Genomic DNA, 20,014 nt, shown 5'->3' on the forward strand with positions numbered 1-20,014 from the left:
ATAGCTTAGTAGTTTGATCCCCAAAACTGCACCCCCCTCCAAAAAAAATTATTGGTGCTTGCCTGTAATTCCAGCTACCCTGGAGGTTGTGGCAGAAAGATTGCAAGTTCCAGGCCAGACTGGGCAACTTAAGTGAGACCCTGTCTCAAAATTTTAGAAAAAGGACTAGGAATATAATTCAGTGGCAGAGTACTTGTATAGCATGGGTGAGAAGCCCTGGATTCAATCCCCAGAACCAGGGGTAGGGGAAAAAAGAGCGGTGTGGGGAGAGAAAGGGAAAGGATGTACAAAAACTAAGGTAGAAATAAAGTGTATAACTCAAAAAAGTTAATTAAAATCAAATTAACATGTAGCTATAAACAATCAAAAGACTTTATACAAAAGGAAAATGGGCTTCTGTGGTCATTAACTGTTTGAAAAGCATGGTAATGGCATCTCAAATACATATCATAGAACTTTATTAAAACAAAGCAGTTAACTGTATTTTCACTAACATCTTTTTAAAAATTTTTTTTTAGTTGTAGATAGATAAGATTGTATCTATTTATTTTTAGGTGGTGCTGAGGATGGAACCCAGTGCCTCAAAAGTGGAAGGCAAGCACTCTACCACTGAGCTACAGCCCCAGCCCTTCACTAATATCTTTTCACCCTTATTTTTTTTTGTGGAGGCACAATCAATTCAAGAATTTAATTATTTTGGAAAATCTTCATGCAACAGTTGAACTACAAAGTCTCCTTTTTGTAAACAAGATAATAAAAAAAAAAAAATCAATTTAACAGCTTGCCTCCCATGTACAAGGCCCTGAGTTCAATCCCCAGCACCACACACACACACACACACAAAAAAAAAAAAAAAAAAAAAAGATTTGAATGAAGCCATGCACGCCTATAATCCGAGTGGCTCAGGAGGCTGAGACAAGAGAATTATGAGTTCAAAGCCAGTCTCAGCAACAGCAAGGCACTAAGCAACTCAGTGAGACCCTGTCTCTAAATAAAATACAAGATAGGCCTGGAGATGTGGCTCAGTGGTTGAGTGCCCCCAAGTACAATCCCCGGTACCAAAAAGAAAAAAGAAAAAAAAAAAGATATATGAATGAGCACTAAATTAGTTAACAAGTTTAAGGAGCAACAATAGCTAGAATTAAAGGATATAAAACAGCAAGTTTATACATTAACTATATATCCAAACATGAACAAGTAGTTTTATCTAAAATAGACAAACCTAATTACCAAATATTTTAAGATATTTGTAGTAAACACTTGAATGCTACTATGCTTTTAGCAATGGCTACCATATTCAAAGAACAAAACCGTAAGAAATATCATTTCTGATGCAGATATGCTGGTAAATGACAAAAATAAGATAAAAATTTAAACAGGCATTCCAGTTATAATAATCAGGTTATAAAAACACCACAAACCAAAAAACAACATTTTAAAACCCCAAATTTCTGTTTGACAAAGCTAAAGAATTAGTTTGCAAGGGTGCTAATGAAAGAAACCATAAAAAGGAAGGTGCTAAGATATTTTTAAAAGGAAGTAGTAAACTTACTGCAGCATCAGCTCTTCTACAACATTTTATTTAGCAAAATAGCTTAAGTCAGTGACAGTCAACAGAAACATAATGTCAATCTAAGTGCAATTTTAAATTTTCCAGTAGCCATGTTAAAACTGTAAAAAGAAAAGAACTGGGATGAAGCTCAGTGGCAGAGCACTTGCCTCTAATATGTGCAAAGTTCTGGGTTGATCCCCAGAGTATGGGGGCGGGGGCAGAAACATGAAATTAATATTTGTATTTATTTAACCAATATATCCAATATTATCATTTCAACTTGAAATTCATTTTTTTTAATTGAAAAAAAAATTGAGGATTAATACTGGGGACATTGAACCCAGGGCTTTGTGAATGCTAGGGGAAAACAAAACTACATGCCCAGGCCTCTCCCTCTCTCTCTCTCTTTTTTGAAACAGATCTTCCTCCAACTTTTGATCCTCCTGCCTCAGCCACTAGACTAGCTGGGATGACAGGCATGACTTTCTGGGTCCTGCTGAAATGTTTTAATATCATAAATTTTCATCAGAAATATTTAACAAGTTGGACAAGCGTGTAAATCCCAGCCACTGGGGAGGCTGAAACAGGAGAATTCCAAGTTCAAGGCCAGCTTGGGCAATCTGACCCTGTTTCAAAATAAAATTAACTTTTTTAAGAAAGGGCTGAGTATATAAATCAGTGGCAGAGCACTTTACCTAGCACACTTGAGGCCCTAAATTCAACCCCTAGTACCCTAGTACTAGGGGAAGCAAGCAAGGAAACATTTGACCTGTATTTCGATTTCACACAATTTACAAAGCATGAAATAACTTTTTTCATGATTAGATTTGTTATAAAGTAGATATACATAAGCCAACTCATTCCAACCATACTTAAAAATCTTATATAAGTTTTTGGATTTTAGTTCATTAAAACTGAATAAAAAATTTAAAATTCAGGGCCTTGCATAGTAGGTGCCACAGGCCTGTATCCCAGCAATTTGAGAGGCTGGGACAGAAGAATCATAAGTTCAAGGCCAGCCTCAACAATTTAGCAAGGCCATGTCTCAAAATAAAGACTAGGGATGTAGCTCAGTGGTAGAACAACACTGAGTTCAATTCCCAGTACCCACCCCCCACACACAATTTAAATTCAATTCCTTTGTCAACCTTAGCTACATTTGCTACATTTCAAGTGCTCAATAACCACATGTGGCTAGTAGTTACCATAATGAACACCACAGCTCTAAGATACCATAAACTGAAAAACCATGAAAGACAACTTCTAGGATAATTTGGTGTTCAAACAGAATGGAAGTTTCTAATAACACTGGCTCTCAGTGTAAACATGACATGATGTACACAATGATAAAAGTAGGTTAAAATTTTTTTAAAAACCAGAAAAACACTTGCCTAGCATGTGTGAGGTGCTGGGTTCAATCCTTAGCACCACATAAAAATAAATAAAATAAAGGTATTGTGTCAACTGTAACTAAAAAATATTTTTTAAAAAACAGAAAAACACTGAGCCTGATGTTTAGATTCATAGTGGTTATCTGTGTTTATAGGGAATGACTTTGGATATGGGTAAGGAAAAGCTCTCCTCCACTACTGCAATCTTTCTCCTGTGACCCCCCCGCCAAAAAAAAAAATTAAGGGCGGTTTATATCATACGTTTAACTTTGAAGCTAAAAAGCTACATCGAAAAGAAAGTAAAGGACAGAGTAAATAAATTAATTTAAGAGTACTGCTATCAGAGAGTGAGATATTAGACTAAGCAGATATGGCAGCCCTACTGCAATTAAAGACCTGCCTAGAAGGGACATCAACCCAAAGAAGTTAAAAGACTAGCTATGTGTTCAGGGGGATTTTGCAAATTAGTGCATATATTTAGATAACAGGAACCAGATTTCTTACTCTTGAAGGTATAAATACAGAAAAAGGGAAAGTATGAATGAACCCTACTTTGAACTGGAATAGGAGTTATCAATGTAAACTCATGGCTTTTTTAAATTATTTTTTTAGTTGTAGTTGAACACAATTATTTTATTTATTTTATGTGGTGCTGAGGAGCGAACCCAGGGCCGCGAACGTGCAAGGCAAGCGCCCCGCCACTGAGCCACAACCCCAGCCCCCAGCCCAACTCATGGCTTTTAATTCATATAGATATAGAAATAAATATACACACACGTATACTTAAATATTTTCTAACTACTATGTTAGAAAACTAACTACTATGTTTGAGTGTGTTCCCCAAAATTTACATGTTGGAAATTGAATCCCCAATATAACAGGGATGGAAAGTGGCAGTTCTGCCCTCATGAATGAATTAACGTTGGTCTAATGGGACTTTCTGGTATGGATTTGTTCTCTCTTGCCCTCCTATCTTCCACAGCGTGAGGATCCAGCAAGAAAATCTTCACCAGATGCCACTACCTTGATCCTGGCATTCCCAGACCAGAATTGTGAAAAAATAAATTTCTGTTCTTTATAAATTACCCAATTTATGGTATTCTGTAAGACAACCAATTCTTCACTGAAAGAACCTGGAAATAGCAATGCCCCAGTTTTTTTTTTTTTAAGATCTGGCACCCAGATCTTATTTTCTTAGTACCACTCTATACTAAAAGGAATCAGGGCTCCAAGATAAATGGCTGGTATGGGCTGGAGTAAAATAATAAAATGAATCTAGAATATCTTATGCATAAAGCAAGGATGTCTCCAAGTGTGATGGTACAACCTATAATCCCAGGTACTGGGGAGGCTGTGAAAGGAGGATCACAAGTTTGAAACCAGCCTTAGCAAATTAGTGAGGCCCTACACAACTTATCAAGACCCTGTCTCAAAATAAAAAATAAATAGGGGACAGTGGTACAGAGGGTGAGGCACTGGACTCAATCCTCAGCACCACATAAAAAAAAAACAAATAAATTAAAAATAAAGGTTAAGGGATGAGGCTGTATGTAGCTCAGTGGCAGAGCACTTGCCCAGCATGTGTGAGGTACTGGGTTCAATCCTTAGCACCACATAATAAACAAATAAAGGCATTCTGTTCATCTACAACTACAAAAAAATAAAAATAAAGGTTAAATTTTTTACATAAATAGGGATGGGGATGTAGTAAATGGGAAAGCACCCCTGGGTTAAATCCCCAGTACCACACCCCATCCCTCAAAAAAAGAAGAAAGTAAAGAAGTCATCAAAATTTAATGGAGGACTGGGGTTGTGATTCAGCGGTAGAGCGCTCGCCTCGCATGTATGAGACCTTGGGTTCGATCTTCAGCACCACATAAAAATAAAAAAAAAATTAAAAAAAAAAAAAAGCCAACATCAATTATTAAAAAAAAAAACAAAAAAACTTAATGGAGCCCTGCATTGTGCATACCTGTAATCCCAGTGGCTTGGGAGGCTGAGGCAGGAGGTTAGGGAGTTCAAAGCCAGCCTCAGCAAAAGGAAGGCACTAACCAACTCAGTGAGACCCTGTCTCTAAATAAAATACAAAAAAAGGCCGGAGATGTGGCTCAGTGAGTAGTTGAGTGCCCCTGAGTCTAATCCCCCACCCCCACCCCCCAAAAACCCACAAATCTAATGGAAACTTTAATAACAAGGCCACAGAAGGCAGTTTCTAGAAAATAGGGAAAAATTGCTATATTTTATAGTATTTCATAGTCAAGAATTGGTTTTCTTTTCAAGTATTACCATATCAGAAGATAATAAGAACAAAACTGCATTGTATAACATTTAGGTAAGTATTTACTATTGAAGAAGTCAACTTTAAATAGATGTCTAAAACATTAAACTAATAATGTATTCGCACCACCAAGTATATACTACTCATTAAAGATTTGTAAGACTATGATAGTGGTGATTATGGATAGTATGGCAGTTTCATTTCTGCCCTTATAAGATAGAAAGAAATTGGTCAAGATTTTCATGATTCTCATACAAAGCAAACAGTTATTTATAAACATAGGATACTCACCAGCAAATATCGCTATGGTACTTGTGTCCAAAAAAAGAAAAAAGCTAGGGAGACATAAAGAATACAACACAAATAACTTGTCTACCAAAAATAAAATCTAAACTAGCATCTCTTGTGAAGTAGGTAGGGTAGTAGGATACTTAGTTAAGCAGAACAAATATTTAAGTGGCGAGTCTACCATTTGTAAGTTGCTGATGGCCTTTTCTGTTTTTTTTGTCTAGGTAGGAAGGAGCAATTCACTTAGGAGCACTTCTTCAATCTATGAATTGAGTGGCCCTTCTGAGTTAATTACCTGAAGCAAACAGAACCTGAAAAAACAATGTAGTAGGTTCTATATTTTACTTGGTAAAAGCTTTCCCTATCAACAATATTAAATAATACTGACCTAAGAGAAGGTGTGTAAAAGTATGCCAAAAACTAAAACAAAATGGAGAAAGCCAGGTGTGGGGCGCACACGCACACACACACACACCTGTTAATTCCAGTGGCTCTGGGAGGCTGAGGCAGGAAGATCCCAAATTCAAGGACAGCCTCAGCAATTTATCGAGGCCCTAAGCAGTTTAATGAGATCCTGTCTCAAAATTTTTAAAAATTTTTAAAAGGGCTGGGAATATGGTTCAGCCAAAAAGTTTTATAACACTGGTAATCCATATGTAGAATGAAACTGGACCCTTATCTCTCACCTTGCACAAAAATCAAATAAAAAATGGATCGAAAAACCTCAGAATTAGACTATGCAACTCCTGGAAGAAAACACAGGGTCAACACTCCAGCATGCAGGCACAGGCAACAACTTTCTCAATACAACCCCTAAAGCTCAAGAAATAATGTGAAGAATTAATAAATGGAATGGCATAAAATTAAAAGGCTTCTGCACAGCAAAGGAAACAAGTAGGAATTAGAAAAGAAAACCCAAAGAATGGGAGAAAATCTCTGCTAGCTACTCTTCTGACAAAGGATTAATATCTAGAATATATAAAAAGCTCAAAAATTTTGACACCCCCACAAATCATATAACTCAATTAATAAATGGGCAAATGAATTAAACAGATACTTCTCAAAAGAAATACCAACAGGCCAAATACATGAAAAAATGTTCAACATCATAAGTAATTAGAGAAATGCAAATCAAAACTGCCCTGAGATTTCATGTTTCACGACTCATCAGGAATACAAATCATAATAAATGCAGGAAAGGATATGGAGAAAAAGGAACACTTTTACACTATTGATGGGACTGTAAATCAGTACAACACTATGGAAATCCTCCTCCACTATGGAGGTTCCTCAAAAGAGTAGGCATGGAACTACGATATGACCCAATTACACCCCTCCCTCAATATTTATCCTGAAGAATTAAGTCATCTTATTACAGTGATACACACATAGCCATGTTTATAGCAGCATAATTCAAAACAGCCAAACTATGGAACCAGCCTAGGTGTCCATCAGCATATGAATGGATAAGGAAATTGTGGTATACACACACAACGAATTTTATTCCGTCATAAAAGAAAAATGAAATTATGTCATCTACAAGAAAATGGATAGAACTAGAGACCATCATGTTAGGCGAAATAAGTCAAACTTACAAAGTCGTTTTCTCTCATACACTCAAGCTAGAAAGGAAAAAGGGGAAAAAAAGGTGAAGTGAATCTCCTAAAAATCAAAGGGAAATGAATGGGACCAAGGCGGTGGAAAGCGGCAAGAGAGGGAGGAAATGCTAGGGGATGACATTGGCCAAATTACATTGTTATTGTGTGCATGTACAAATATGTAACAACATATTCCATCAAGTACAACTATAATGCACCAATTTAAAAAATGGGGAGGGGAGTACTTAACGGACCCTGAATCAATTACCCTGGTAGAAAAGTCCCTCCTCCAAATATGTACACAGTAAAGCAATTTACCTTGAAAGACTGAAGAATTAAAGTCTAAACCAATACTTGGGGATTAAAGGTTGATTTGTATTTTAACAAAAGCCAAAAGTCTCTACTGACCCATGTATTCTACCACACAGAAATATTTTGAAAAATCTGCCATAATTAGAGGTGAGAACTTGTGTACCCAAGCATGGATTACCCCTGGTATAAAAGAGCATAGGATTGTTTGACCTAAACAAAAGAAATTATATTAGTACAAAGAACACCAAGGAATCCAAATCTATAGGATGATGTACTCATAGTCTCTGCTGGTGGTTACAGAAGCAAATGATATTACCTTATACCAAACTGCTAAAGTATCATGCAGGTTTTACCTACATTATTCCTAAAGCTGAAATCTCAAATCCCAGAAATACATATAAAACTAGTGATAAATATGGATTATCTCTTTTACTTAATATTTTTCTTTTAGTTGTCAATGGACTTTTATTTTATTTATATGTGGTGCTGAGAATGGAACCTAGTGCCTTACACAGGCTAGACAAGCACTCTACCACTGAGCCACAACCCCAGCCCAAACGTGAATTATCTTTAAAAGAGTATTTTAGGAAAAAGAAAAACTCTTACCCAACAGTCTATGAACTTTCATAACCCAATGCTAGCCAAATAATAAACAATAGTAGCATACCAGGTATGGTGGCGCAAGCCTGTAACCCCAGCCACTCAGAAAGGTGAGGCAGGAGGCTGGCTCAAAGCTAGTGAGACCCTAAGAACCTATTCAAAATAGATTCAAAATTCAGCAAGAACCTATTTCAAAATAAAATATAAAAAGTGCTGGGAATGTGGCTCAGTGGTTAAGTGCTCCTGGGTTCAATCCCTAGTACCAATAAATAAATAAATAGTACCCTCTATCAGGTTTAAATCAGGTTACATCAAATGTTCTAAATTAAATAAAACAGCACCAACAAATTACACCCCAACAATCTCATTATTACAGCACATTATTACTTTACTTCTTCACAATCACTTAGAAGAAAAACAACCAAAGCCAGAAAGTAAGACCTCAACAGCACAAATACAACCCACTAATGATTTTTACTAATACTTATTTACCTTTAAAACATCTAAACCAACTTTAACAAAAATGGCAATTTAGTTGCCCAGTTCAGAATACCAGAAGCAACCATTAATAAGGAGACTGATACAAATGTGCCAACAGCAACTAGCAGTAATCACTGCCACAAGAGAAGGCTGAGTTGTAGAAAACTGGAGCGACAACTACTTTTTCAAAACCTTCAGAGTTCCAAGAATATAATAAGGGTAAAGTGCCCACCAAGTAACCTTTAAGCATACTCTTATTTAATATAATAGTTGGTGCTCTCAGTCATTTTCTGCAAAGATTCAGATCCTCCATTTAAAAGAACAAGGAAATACAAAATATTACTACTCCGAGGACAAAACTTCAATTATATGAAAACCTTACTGGAGGTAAGGGACCATCTTATTCCCATTACAATACTAAATAAATTAGACATTCCAGAGAGTTTCAAACATAGTTAAATGATTTAAATGAGATTCCATCTGGTATTCAAACAAACAAGAGCCAAATCCTTCTCAGTAGCATATATGACATGTCAAAATAAACAGTGAAGGAATGGCGGAGTAACAAGGTTAAAAAAAAGAGAGAGAGAGAGAAAAGTCAATTCACAGTATTAGTAACTAAGCTAAGAAACTATCACTTCAATGTACAAAGTAAATAAAACTAAGTCACATGACCATAGATAATCCTTATATACAGAAATTATTTAGACTAAGACCAATGATAATAATAAAACAATCTAGCCTCCTCCTTAGAGAATCTATACATTTACACTGCCAAAAAAGGTCATTTGAGTGGAGATCTATTTCAAGAAAAAGAATAAAAGGTATAAGATGCTCCACCATAAATTGTAACTGCTAAATGGAGCAAAAGATTTAAAATTTCACTAGAACTCAAACTTTGTGGTTTAAGTAGACATAGTGTAAAGAATGAGAACCCATGTGATTTTAAACAAATGATTAAACCTCAAACATAAAATTAAGAAAATATCTGCCTTGAATTACTGTGAGCATGGTACCTGCCTCAGAAGTGGGAGCCTAATAGGTGGGTAAATAATTGTTAATAATTATTAATACATTAGTTATCAAAGAACACTTTGCAAACACTACTTAAAATACAAAGCGTGAAGAAAGTAACTGTATGTGTGTGTGTGTAGTTTTAAGCTTCCTGGTTTTTTTTAAGTTGTCAATAGATCTTCTTTCCATTTTTATTTATTTATATATGGTGCTGAGGATCAAACCCAGAGCCTCACACATGCCAGGCAAGTGCTTTACACTGAGCCACAACTCCAGCCCCTCCCGTTGTTGTTTTTTAAGTCCATTTTAACTAGGAAAGATAAAATAATTCAGAACCTTCTGTGTAATGAAATTTTACTTAAAATCTAGCTGTCTCAAGTGACATGCAAAGACAGTAATTCACAGAGGTACTCCATTTATAAAGTATACCTCACAATACTGTTATGCAAAAAAGCATGAATGCCAGAGATTATAGGAAAGAAACAAGTAACTGTTTAAGAATCAACACGTTACACCAAATACAAGTAAGGATTCTCGAAACTTATTGATAAATGACATGAAATATGAAAATTTATTTGGACTGAATTTAACTATCCACAAAGAACCAAACCTAAAACAGTAACTGGCTTAGAACAGATTCTTAGGACAGATACTAAGTGAAAGTTGACACAATCCATAGTTCACTTCACGCTTCACCTTCAATTCATCTCGCCCTCCATCATGTCTTCTGCTTATTATCCAGTCTTCCCTGATCCTGTTCATTCAACCTTGCCAAAAGAAATGGCCTTCACTTACTTTCTCAACTTCCTGACCACTGGAAGCCACTCCTTAAACCCACTGCAAATTTGTAATCCCAAATAATCTGTTAACCTCTATCTTCTAATAGAAAAAGTATACATCATTAATGACTTGATTCACTAATTAATTTTATCTCCCATTGTTTACACATTAGTCTGTTTAATTAATGTAAGATTAATGTAAACACTGCCTATATGTTCACCAAAACAAAAACCGCCACTCAGATCTGGCTCTATTAAGAAACTGAATGAACTATTACATTACAGTGACCTTTCAAAGACTAGTGAAGTAGACAAAGTATGTAAACAACTTCATTGAACCTCAATGGCACAAAAACATATATACAGAAATGATGGTAAGATGTATAGATTTTCTTTTTTCAGAGGGAGAAGGGGTCTTGGGTATTGAGCTCAGAGGCACTCTACCAAATTCCCAGACCTTTTCTTTTGTTGGCCTCGAATTTTCACTCCTCCAGTCTCAGCTCCCTAGTAGGATTAGGAATGTGAGCCATCATGCTTCATGGTTTTTCTTAATTGACACAAGTACACTGATTATATTGAGCATATTTCCCACTCTTTATTTATTTTATTTAGTGGTACTGAGGATTGAACCTAGGGGTGCTCTACTACTGGGCTACATCCCAACTCATTCTTTTTTTTTTTTTTTTCTTTTGAGACAAGGTCTCAACAAGCTGCCCAGGAGGCTGGGTGTGAACTTGTGATCCTTCTGCTTCAGCCTCGCCAGTAGCTGGAAAAATTATTCTTCATTTTTTTATTTGTTCCAACTAAATTAAATTCAACCGTTTCATTTCCTAAGAATTCTTGAATTCCTGAGAAAACCATTTGCCTGTGAGTCTTTTCTAAAAATCATTGACATATTCATTTAGTATAGCATGTTTATTGTTTTTTTAAAAAATTTTATTTTTTTTTTTAGTTGTAGATAGATGCGATATCTTTATTTTTATTTGGTGCTGAGGATTGAACCCAGTGCCTCACACGTGGAAGGCACTGAGCTACAGCCCCAGCCCTAGAATAACACATTTAATATAGCAATTTTGCAAGACAAGTCACAACAGTAGAAAGTTAATTTTTATGAAAGCTTACCTGAGATTTTTTTAATTAAATCAAATTAAGGTGGAGATATTGTTTTAAAGTCAATTAGAAAACCAAGCAGATTACTGACACTTTTTCTTTCACATAGAAAGTATCAATAGCCAAATCTCCATACAAAATTAAATCTGCCAGGCGGGGCTGGGGATGTGGCTCAAGCAGTAGCGCGCTCGCCTGGCATGTGTGCGGCCCGGGTTCGATCCTCAGCACCACATACAAACAAAGATGTTGTGTCCGCCGAGAACTAAAATAAATAAATATTTAAAAAAAAAATTTAAAAAAAAAAAAAAAAATTAAATCTGCCAACTGTCAAAGGTATAAGCCTTTTCTAGATAAAAACATTCTTAAGAGCTTCTGACAATTTCTCTTCAGTCTGAAAAGCTATCTTGTCTTAGATTTGGTAAGATCACATAAAATTAAGAAAATATCTGCCTTGAATTACTGTGAGCACGGTAACTGCCTCAGAAGTGGGAGCCTAATGAAAAGCTCCTAAACAAATGAAAAGCTCCTAAAACACTTATCTAAGAAGTTTAAAATATTAAATTTGTAAAAAGTGACAACTCATATCCTTCAAACTGAATATATAAGTACTTTTTGTGGGCATGGGGGTGTAGCTCAGTGGCAGAGCACTTGCCTTGCATGTAGAAGCCCTAGTTCCATCCCCAGCACTAAACCTTTTGTTGTTCCTTTATTGTTATACTCTGGAAAACACTACATTTATCAAAGTGCCTTATCATAGTATTTCAGTTGATCCTCAACAATACTAAATCAGTTGGACATGTTGCTAATAAATCAGCACTACAGTTCCTTACTCAAGATCAGATAATCTGTCAATTTAGAACCCCAAGTGTTCTGCCTTGGTGTTCTTATTCATTATGTAGTACTCTATTACATTACAGTGACCTTTCAAAGACTAGTGAAGTAGACAAAATATGTAAACAACTTCAATTCAGTTCAACGTGATAAAGACTAAGGATTGCATATGAGATCCACCAAAGGGAAGAATACTTCCCAGGTACATGCAAAGTAGATGAGACAAAGATCTAGCAGATTCTGGAAATAAAGAAGTTCAGAAAAAGTGACAGGTCATGAAAGTAAATGTCAGGCAAAGGCCAAGTAAAGCTTAGGAAATTGAAAACACCAATGACATGTTCAACTCAGGGTTCCTCTTCTAAGGAACTGTTTTATACCAACAGTAATAGTTTTCTATTTTTAAGCATAAATGTAAATAAATCAAAATCTTCATTGAGTCCCTCCCTCAAAAGGACAATATAAGTTAAGATGCTGTATCAGTATAGCTACTATTTTTGTGTCAGGTATTGTCCTACAAGTTTTACATATATTTATTCACTTAATCATAACTATAAAGTAGATGCTCTTTACACTCATTTTACAGATAGGAAACTGTAGCACAGAACTTGCCCCAAGGTGACACAATCATGTAGTGGAGTTAGGATTCAAATCTAGGCAGTTTAGTTCTTAACTATTATGTTATATTGCAGAAAAATGTCCTCTTCAAACATTTTTAAATTAGAGTCACACTAAGTCTCACCTATTCCTAAAGACAAATTTGTCCTATGTTAAAACCAAAAGTCTCAAAATAAAATGCAAGTTACTGAATATCTATCAATGTAACTTCAAGAACGGGTATAAGCAAAAACCTAAGAACTGTGATCATAATTATTTCATGCATACCAAGATTTTTAGGAATTATAATTTGAATGTAACTACTTTAGCTACTTTAGAGTTTTAGCTAAAACAATTTTAAAGCTACCAGAAAACCCAAAAAACAGGTGTAGGATGATTTCTGAAAATGGGACCACAGTTTTAATTAAAAACTTTCCCCACAGGGTTGGACTAGGATGAATTTCAAATGACCAGGATGTTACACTTCAATATTAACATCAAGAAATGATGTCAACAGGCAACAAAAGACTCCCAATCTGTTTTACACAAAACAGTCTCTTTGCAAGTTCTTAGACCAGGAACAATTGTGTTACTTTGCACACCCCTGCCCCCAAAAAAAGGTAAATAAGAGAAACTGAAAGCATTTAAACTCCTAAGACTAAGAAAGAACTATATCTTAAAAAAAAAAAAAAAAGTCAATCTAAATTTAATTCTCAATTCCTGCACCACAAAGTTATTATCTACAGCAACATATCTACATGTATTTTAAATCAAATCTTACCTAATTGAAATCATCCTGTCACTTAATTCTGTTCTATCCAGTTTAAAAAGAACAAAGGAGCCAGGCACTGTGGCACAAACCTGCAATCCCAACAACTCAGGAGCCAGCCTCAGCAATTTAAAAAGGCCCTAAGGTCTTAGTGAGACCTTGTCTCAAAATAAAAAGGGTTGGGGATGTAACTCAGAAGTTAAGTGACCTGGTTCAATACCTAGTACCAAAAAAAAAAAAAAAAAAAAAAAAAAGGGTTATTTAAAATAAATCACCAATTTTTTTATTATTATTATTTTAGTTATAGTTGGACACAATACCTCCATTTCATTTATTTATTTTTATGTGGTGCTGAGGATTGAACCCAGCACCTGGGCAAGCGCTTTACTACTGAGCCATAACCCCAGCCCCAATAAATCACCATTCTTTAATTTGTACAGTAGCTACCCTTACTTAAAGGTAAAGGTGTGATCTGAATTTTGCCAGTACTTCTTCCTAATCAGTGAGTTTCAAAACTTAAAAAACAAACTCAAATGTAGTTCCCAGGATTGCAAGTTACTACAGATTCTCACTCTAAAAAATAAGGAATACAGCACAAACTTAAAAAGTAATGTGGAACAAAAATCCTTCAATATTCAAATAGGGAGATTCCATTCAATGACTTATTTTAAAAACTATAGTACATCCGGGCCGAATGGAGCATGCCTGTAATCCCAACAACTGCCTGTATTCCCAGTGACTCCAGAGGCTGAGACAGGAGGATCCCAAGTTTAAGGCTAGCCTCAGCAATTTAGTTAGGCCCTAAGGAACTCAGCAAAACCCCTTTCTCAAAATTAAAAAAAATAAATAAAAATTTTTTAAAAATGAAATAAAGGGCTGGGGATGTACCTGAATGGTGAAGTGCCCTGACTTCAATCCTCAGTACCAAAAAAAAAAAAAAAAAGATGGTGCTGGGGATTGAACCCAGAGCCTTATACATGCTAGGCAAGCAATCTACCAACCAAGCTATATCCCCAGCCCCCCAGCCCCATAAATTATTTTCTGAGTCACAGAACCATCTCCCATTTCTATAGTACTACTAAACTTTTCATAAAACATTGAGATCATACACTCAATAGACACGAACCTTAACTTAAAAGCCAGAGAAAAAAGTAATCACTAAGGTCTACTTAGTGCTCAAGTATAAGCAAAAATTATGATTTGACTTCCCCTTTCAGGTAGATCTGGAAACACATACTGCATCAAGTAAACTCACTATTTAGTGGCAAACTGGGGAAGTATATTTAAATAAACAAACTATTCTTAAATCTGTATATTAATGTTTCCTTAAAGCAAATTTACTGGCTTTTTTTTTTTTTTTTAAATGACATCCCTCTCTAGAAAAGAAATGTATATGATACAACCCAGCAGTAACATTTTCTGACCATGGCAACTGGGTATTAAAATTAAAATTAAGGAATACCATTTGCCTAATAAATCCAGGTAAAGAAATCTACATCTCAAAGCATCTCAGTTATTACTGAAGTGTCAAAGTATTATCTGGGTATTATTGATGAGAGGTCTGGGGTTGTGACTCAGCAGTAGAATGCGCCTAGCACATGAGGCCCTGGGTTCAATCCTCAGCACCACACAAAAATAAATAAAATAAAGGTATTGTGACCAACTACAACTAAAAAATAAATATTAAAAAAAAAAAAAAAAGAATCAGGCTGGGGTTATAGCTCAGTGGGAGAGTGCTTGCCTAGCAAGTGTATGGCACAGGGTTCAATCCTCAGCACTACATAAAAATAAAGGTATTGTCCATCTACAACTAAAAAATACATACATTTTTTTGAAAAAGAATTGATGATTTACTATATAATTATGCATACCATAACTCAAAAAATAGCTTGACAGAAAGTAGATTGATTTTTGTACCACACTCACTCATCCCCCAAAGTGTGTGTGTGTGTGTGTGTGTGTGTGTGTGTGTATCCATTTAAAGTGATGAAAGCAATACCCAGGGCTGGGGTTGTGGCTCTGTGGTAGAGTGCTTGCCTTTAATATGTGAGGTACTGGGTTCAATCCTCAGCACCACATAAAAACAAATAAAAATAAAGATATTTTATCCATCTACAACTAAAACAATAATAAAAAAAGCAAGACCCCAAACAAAAGCCTGAAATGTTAAGTAACCAGAATTCTCTAGAAATTTACAGCCCCTTCTACATCAAAATAATATTTATTCATTTGAAATTACTATTAACCATTTTTGGACTACAAATGTTTTAACATCTCCTAAATTATTAGATCCTAACCAGTTTAATTTTTGCTTGTCATCACTCTATCTGTATACTCTATGACCTAGTTGGGCATGATAACCTAAAATTTCTTCCAGGTTCAATACACTAAGATTTTTTTTTTTTTTAAACCAGGGATTGAACACCAAAGGGCTCAACCACATCCCCAGCCCTTTTTATTTTTTATTCTGAGTCAGGGTCTCACTAAGTTGCTTAGGGCCTTGCTAAATTGCTAAGGCTGGCCTCAAACTTACAATCCTCCAGAGCTGCTGGGATTACAGGCATGCACCATCTTTCCCAGTTAAAAATTAAAAATTTTAATTTAACAACTAAACACAATATTTTTCTTGTCTTGCTATAGAAAAATAAACATGTTAAAAGTATACATTTAGTGAAAAGCTTTCCTTTCTTCCCAATGTTTTAGTAATCTTTTGGCTTGTCCTTTAATTCAGACCCAAAGTCAAAAATTCAAACACTGACCTACTGATACTTTATTAGGCATGTACTGCAAGTATCCTGGTCAAGAAAAATAAAAATACTGCCCAACTACTGTTATAAAGAATTCCTGGGCTACGATAATCATGTAGCACAAATTGAAAAATTGTAAAAGCAAAATGACATGAAAGTTTCTAAACCAAGGTACCACTCAATGAGCTAGCATGCATTTGGTTCTGCAGCCAAATCCTAAACTGGCTTAAAATTATTATGTGATGTAAGATTTTCCTTAGGTTGATTATGCTCTGCCTAGATAAGAAACTAAAAAATCCAAGAAGTTTTGAGTTCTTAGAAAAACTGAGACACTTAGACAGTTCTCATTGTGACATCAGTCAATTGCGATTTTTTTTGCCCTGTATTATTAGTTCTAAGACAATAAACTATCAGAAAATTCCAGATGATAAAGCGAAAATACACATTGTGTGAAGGCTTAAAAGTGAAATAATTGAAATTAACAAAATTAATCCATAACATGCCCAACATTTCACTGGGTCCAATCTTTTAAAACAGGAAACAAAAATCACTAAAAATTACCTATTGAAATATAAAATTATAACAGAATAAATTCCCAGATGATTAGCATCCTTGGTACAAAAAAGAAACAGATGTCGTCCTGTAAATTTTTACCTGAACACCAAAAGAAATCAGACCTAAGTTTTTGAGTCTGACTAACTATAGGAATATAGTTTGACAGGCTTTTTCTAGAAAATAGTCTGCCTATTGCCAGGCAAGGTGGCACAGCCGGGAGTGAAGGCACATGCCTATAATCCCAGTGGCTTTGGAGGCTGAGACAGAATGATGAAGAATTCAAAGCCAGCCTCAGCAGTGGTAAGGTGCTAAGCAACTCAGTGAGACCCTGTCTCTAAATAAAATACAAAATAAGGCTGGGGATGTGGCTTGGTGGTTGAGTGCCCCCGAGTTCAATCCCTGGTACCAAAAAAAAAAAAAAAGAAAGAAAGAAAGAAATTACTATGGTCTTAAAGAACTTGTCAGTTTTTAAGTTTACTTCCATATGCTGTGTTAACTTTCTTTCACGCTTGATATGGCCTTGGTCAGTTGGAAACTGACATTCAAAAGATTAAGTATTAACATGAAGTTTCAAGATCATGCAGGTACTTTCCTATCCTATTTCAGCGTGGTCCACTGTCTTGGCAAGAAGAATATGGGTAATGGCATTTTTCATGTATACCGTAGATTATAACTTTTCCTTCAGTGAAATTCTGCTTCTATCAATAGTCTGTGTTCACTCCCCTGTGAGCGCAACAGTCAAAGCAAGGTGCTACAAATGTCAAGCAACAAGTAACCCAGCGTTTAAACCTAGAATACACTTGTCCATCAGAATGACATGTCATTATTTAACAGGAAAACCTCCCTAGGGTGTTAAAAAAAGGGAAGCATTAGTAATTCCTTTGAATTCTTGGAGAAGTTTAGCTTAAAAATCTTTTATAATAAGATTAAGGCGATGATAACATTACAATTCTCAAAGCACTGACACAATTTTGCATGGCTATTGTAGAGTAAATGAATTAAAGTCATTCCTTTTAATCAACATTCAGATTACTGCCAGCTACCATATGTCTTAAAGAGCATTAGGTAGAGCAATAGCAAAAACATAACTGTATCTTAGTAGTCCCAGAGCACAAATTCCAAAGGAGCAAAGACAGTCTTCACAATTACTTTTTACTAAATGTCTGTGAAGCCAACAAGTAAGATATATTCAAAGGAACAAGGTCCCTTTTATTCTAAAAAAACAACCTGGTCTCAGGAATGAAAACACCACCTCTAACATAAGGACTTCAAACACAGGGCAGGTCATCCCTACAGAGGCTCTGATGAAACTGAAATGCACAGGGCAAGAAGACTCGGTACTTTCCTAATTCAAAAACTTCCCTATTAATTCCAAGTTTCCAGCCAGACACTTAACCAATAACAAGGAAATCATATATTTATACTGACTTTCACCTCCTGTCTACTAACAAATTCCTATATCAAAAATTTTTACCTTTTTAAACACCTAGGTACATGCTTCACATTCTCCCAATTTCAACTCCTTTCCAAAGTTGGCCTCACCTCTCCACTCAAACAGAATTACACGTAAAGGGTGAACTCGATAAACTGGCTGAACAGAGCCAAGTTTGGGATCCAAGGGCCGTAAAAATAAAGAAGTAGGTGGGGCTTTACCTGCAGTTCACACCAGGCGACTTCCACAGTGGTTTCAGTGTCCAGACCTTTGTAGACTGTCTTAAAGGAGCCTCTGCCGATTTCGATGTCAAACTTGAGAAAGCGGCCGTCATTGGACATTCCCACGGCCTTGGTCTCCAGCTCTTCGATATCATCCTGTTGCTGTCTCTGTTCCTCCTGCAGCTCCTTGGCGCTGCCACCACCGCTACCACTTCCACTTCTCGCCGGTGGTGGCTCCTCTTTGCTCCCCACGAGGTTGGGCTGGGAAACTGGGCGGTCTTTGCTGGTACTGCTTGGGGCAGTCGAGGTGACAGGGCCCGCGACAGCTTGTTCTCCAGGGGCAGCAGTGACTGGGGGCTGCTGGGCCACCTGGGAAACGGCGGTAGTAGTCAAGGTCTCCTCCCGGTGGGGCTCTGATGGAGCAATCTGCGGAACAACCGCGGGGACGCCGGGCTGGGGAATCGAGAAAGGGAGGCCAGGCAGCTCCAACGCAGTAGCATTAGAGTCGCAGATGACGCTCCGTCGGAAAAAGCGGTGCTCTGTGGTGGTAGTGGTGGCGGCCGCCCCACGGCTGTCCTTGTCCATAGTGTGGCGGCGGCGCCGGTACTCCTCGGTCCTACCAGTTCCAGCATCGGTCGCCGCGGCCCCCAGTTTCTCGCCCACAGAGGAATCAGAGCTGGAGCCATTCTTGGGGGCTGGCGCCGGCGGCGAGAGGAACAGAGAGCTCGGAGTGCTGCTCTGCTTCTCTGCGGCGCCGCCAGACATGGTTGGTCCGCTGGGTGAGGCGAGCGGCTGGATAGGAGAATGAAAAGAGGAAGAAGGGCCCACCCGCAGGAGCCGCGAAGGTCTGCAGGGCACCGCTCCTACAGCGGGTTCGGAGCGACCCGGACCGGACGACTCCCCACTCAACACTGACAAGGAGCCCCGAAGGCGACACGGGATTCTGGGCCCAGCTGCGGCGGCGGCTGCTGGCACCGAAGCTGCTGCGGCTCACGAGGCGGGCTCGTCGGCGGGAGACTCAGGTGCAGAGCCACGGGGGTTAGCGCCGCACGGTCCGCATCCATCCTGCGGCGCGCGGCGGCCGGCAGGGCTGTGGCAGCAGAGGCGCCGCAGTCATGAGGGGCAGGGCTAGGGGAGCCGGCACCCAGGCGAGGCGAGGTGAGGTGAAGTGAGGCGAGGCGGATGCTGCGGATGCGACGACCGCTCAAGTCCCGCCGCTCGCCGAGCAGGGCGGGCTAGGCCCTGAGGGCGGCGGCACCGCGCGGCAGGGACGAGCTCTGACGCCCGGGCGGTGGCAGCCCCAGGGCACAGGGGTGGGAGGGGCTGAGCAGGGCGAGGGAGGGCCGCGGCCCGGCTCCGGTCACTCGGCAGCCGCCTCCTGCCGCACGCGCCCCCAGCGAGGGGACCAGTCTCAGAGAGAGCCCATCGCCCAGATGCCGGGAGCCGAAGCTTCGAAGCCTCGG

General features: G+C 37.8%; 2 protein-coding genes across 37 annotated transcripts in view; both read right to left on the reverse strand.

The window, feature by feature from the left end:
* The window catches only part of Wnk1 (WNK lysine deficient protein kinase 1), a 132,411-nt gene extending 112,403 nt beyond the window's left edge, over positions 1-20,008 (reverse strand). For all 17 annotated transcript variants that reach the window (XM_048787495.1, XM_048787494.1, XM_048787483.1 and 14 more), the window contains exon 1: positions 18,552-20,008. In XM_048787495.1, coding sequence (XP_048643452.1) covers positions 18,552-19,316 — 765 coding nt within the window. In that variant the 5' untranslated portion in view covers positions 19,317-20,008. The remainder of the gene's footprint in view (positions 1-18,551) is intronic.
* The window catches only part of Erc1 (ELKS/RAB6-interacting/CAST family member 1), a 1,605,700-nt gene that overhangs the window by 786,082 nt on the left and 799,604 nt on the right, over positions 1-20,014 (reverse strand). The gene's annotated exons all lie outside the window — the stretch shown is intronic.

Source organism: Marmota marmota, unplaced genomic scaffold (assembly GCF_001458135.2).
Source record: "Marmota marmota marmota unplaced genomic scaffold, marMar, whole genome shotgun sequence".
Taxonomy (NCBI): Eukaryota; Metazoa; Chordata; class Mammalia; order Rodentia; family Sciuridae; genus Marmota; species Marmota marmota.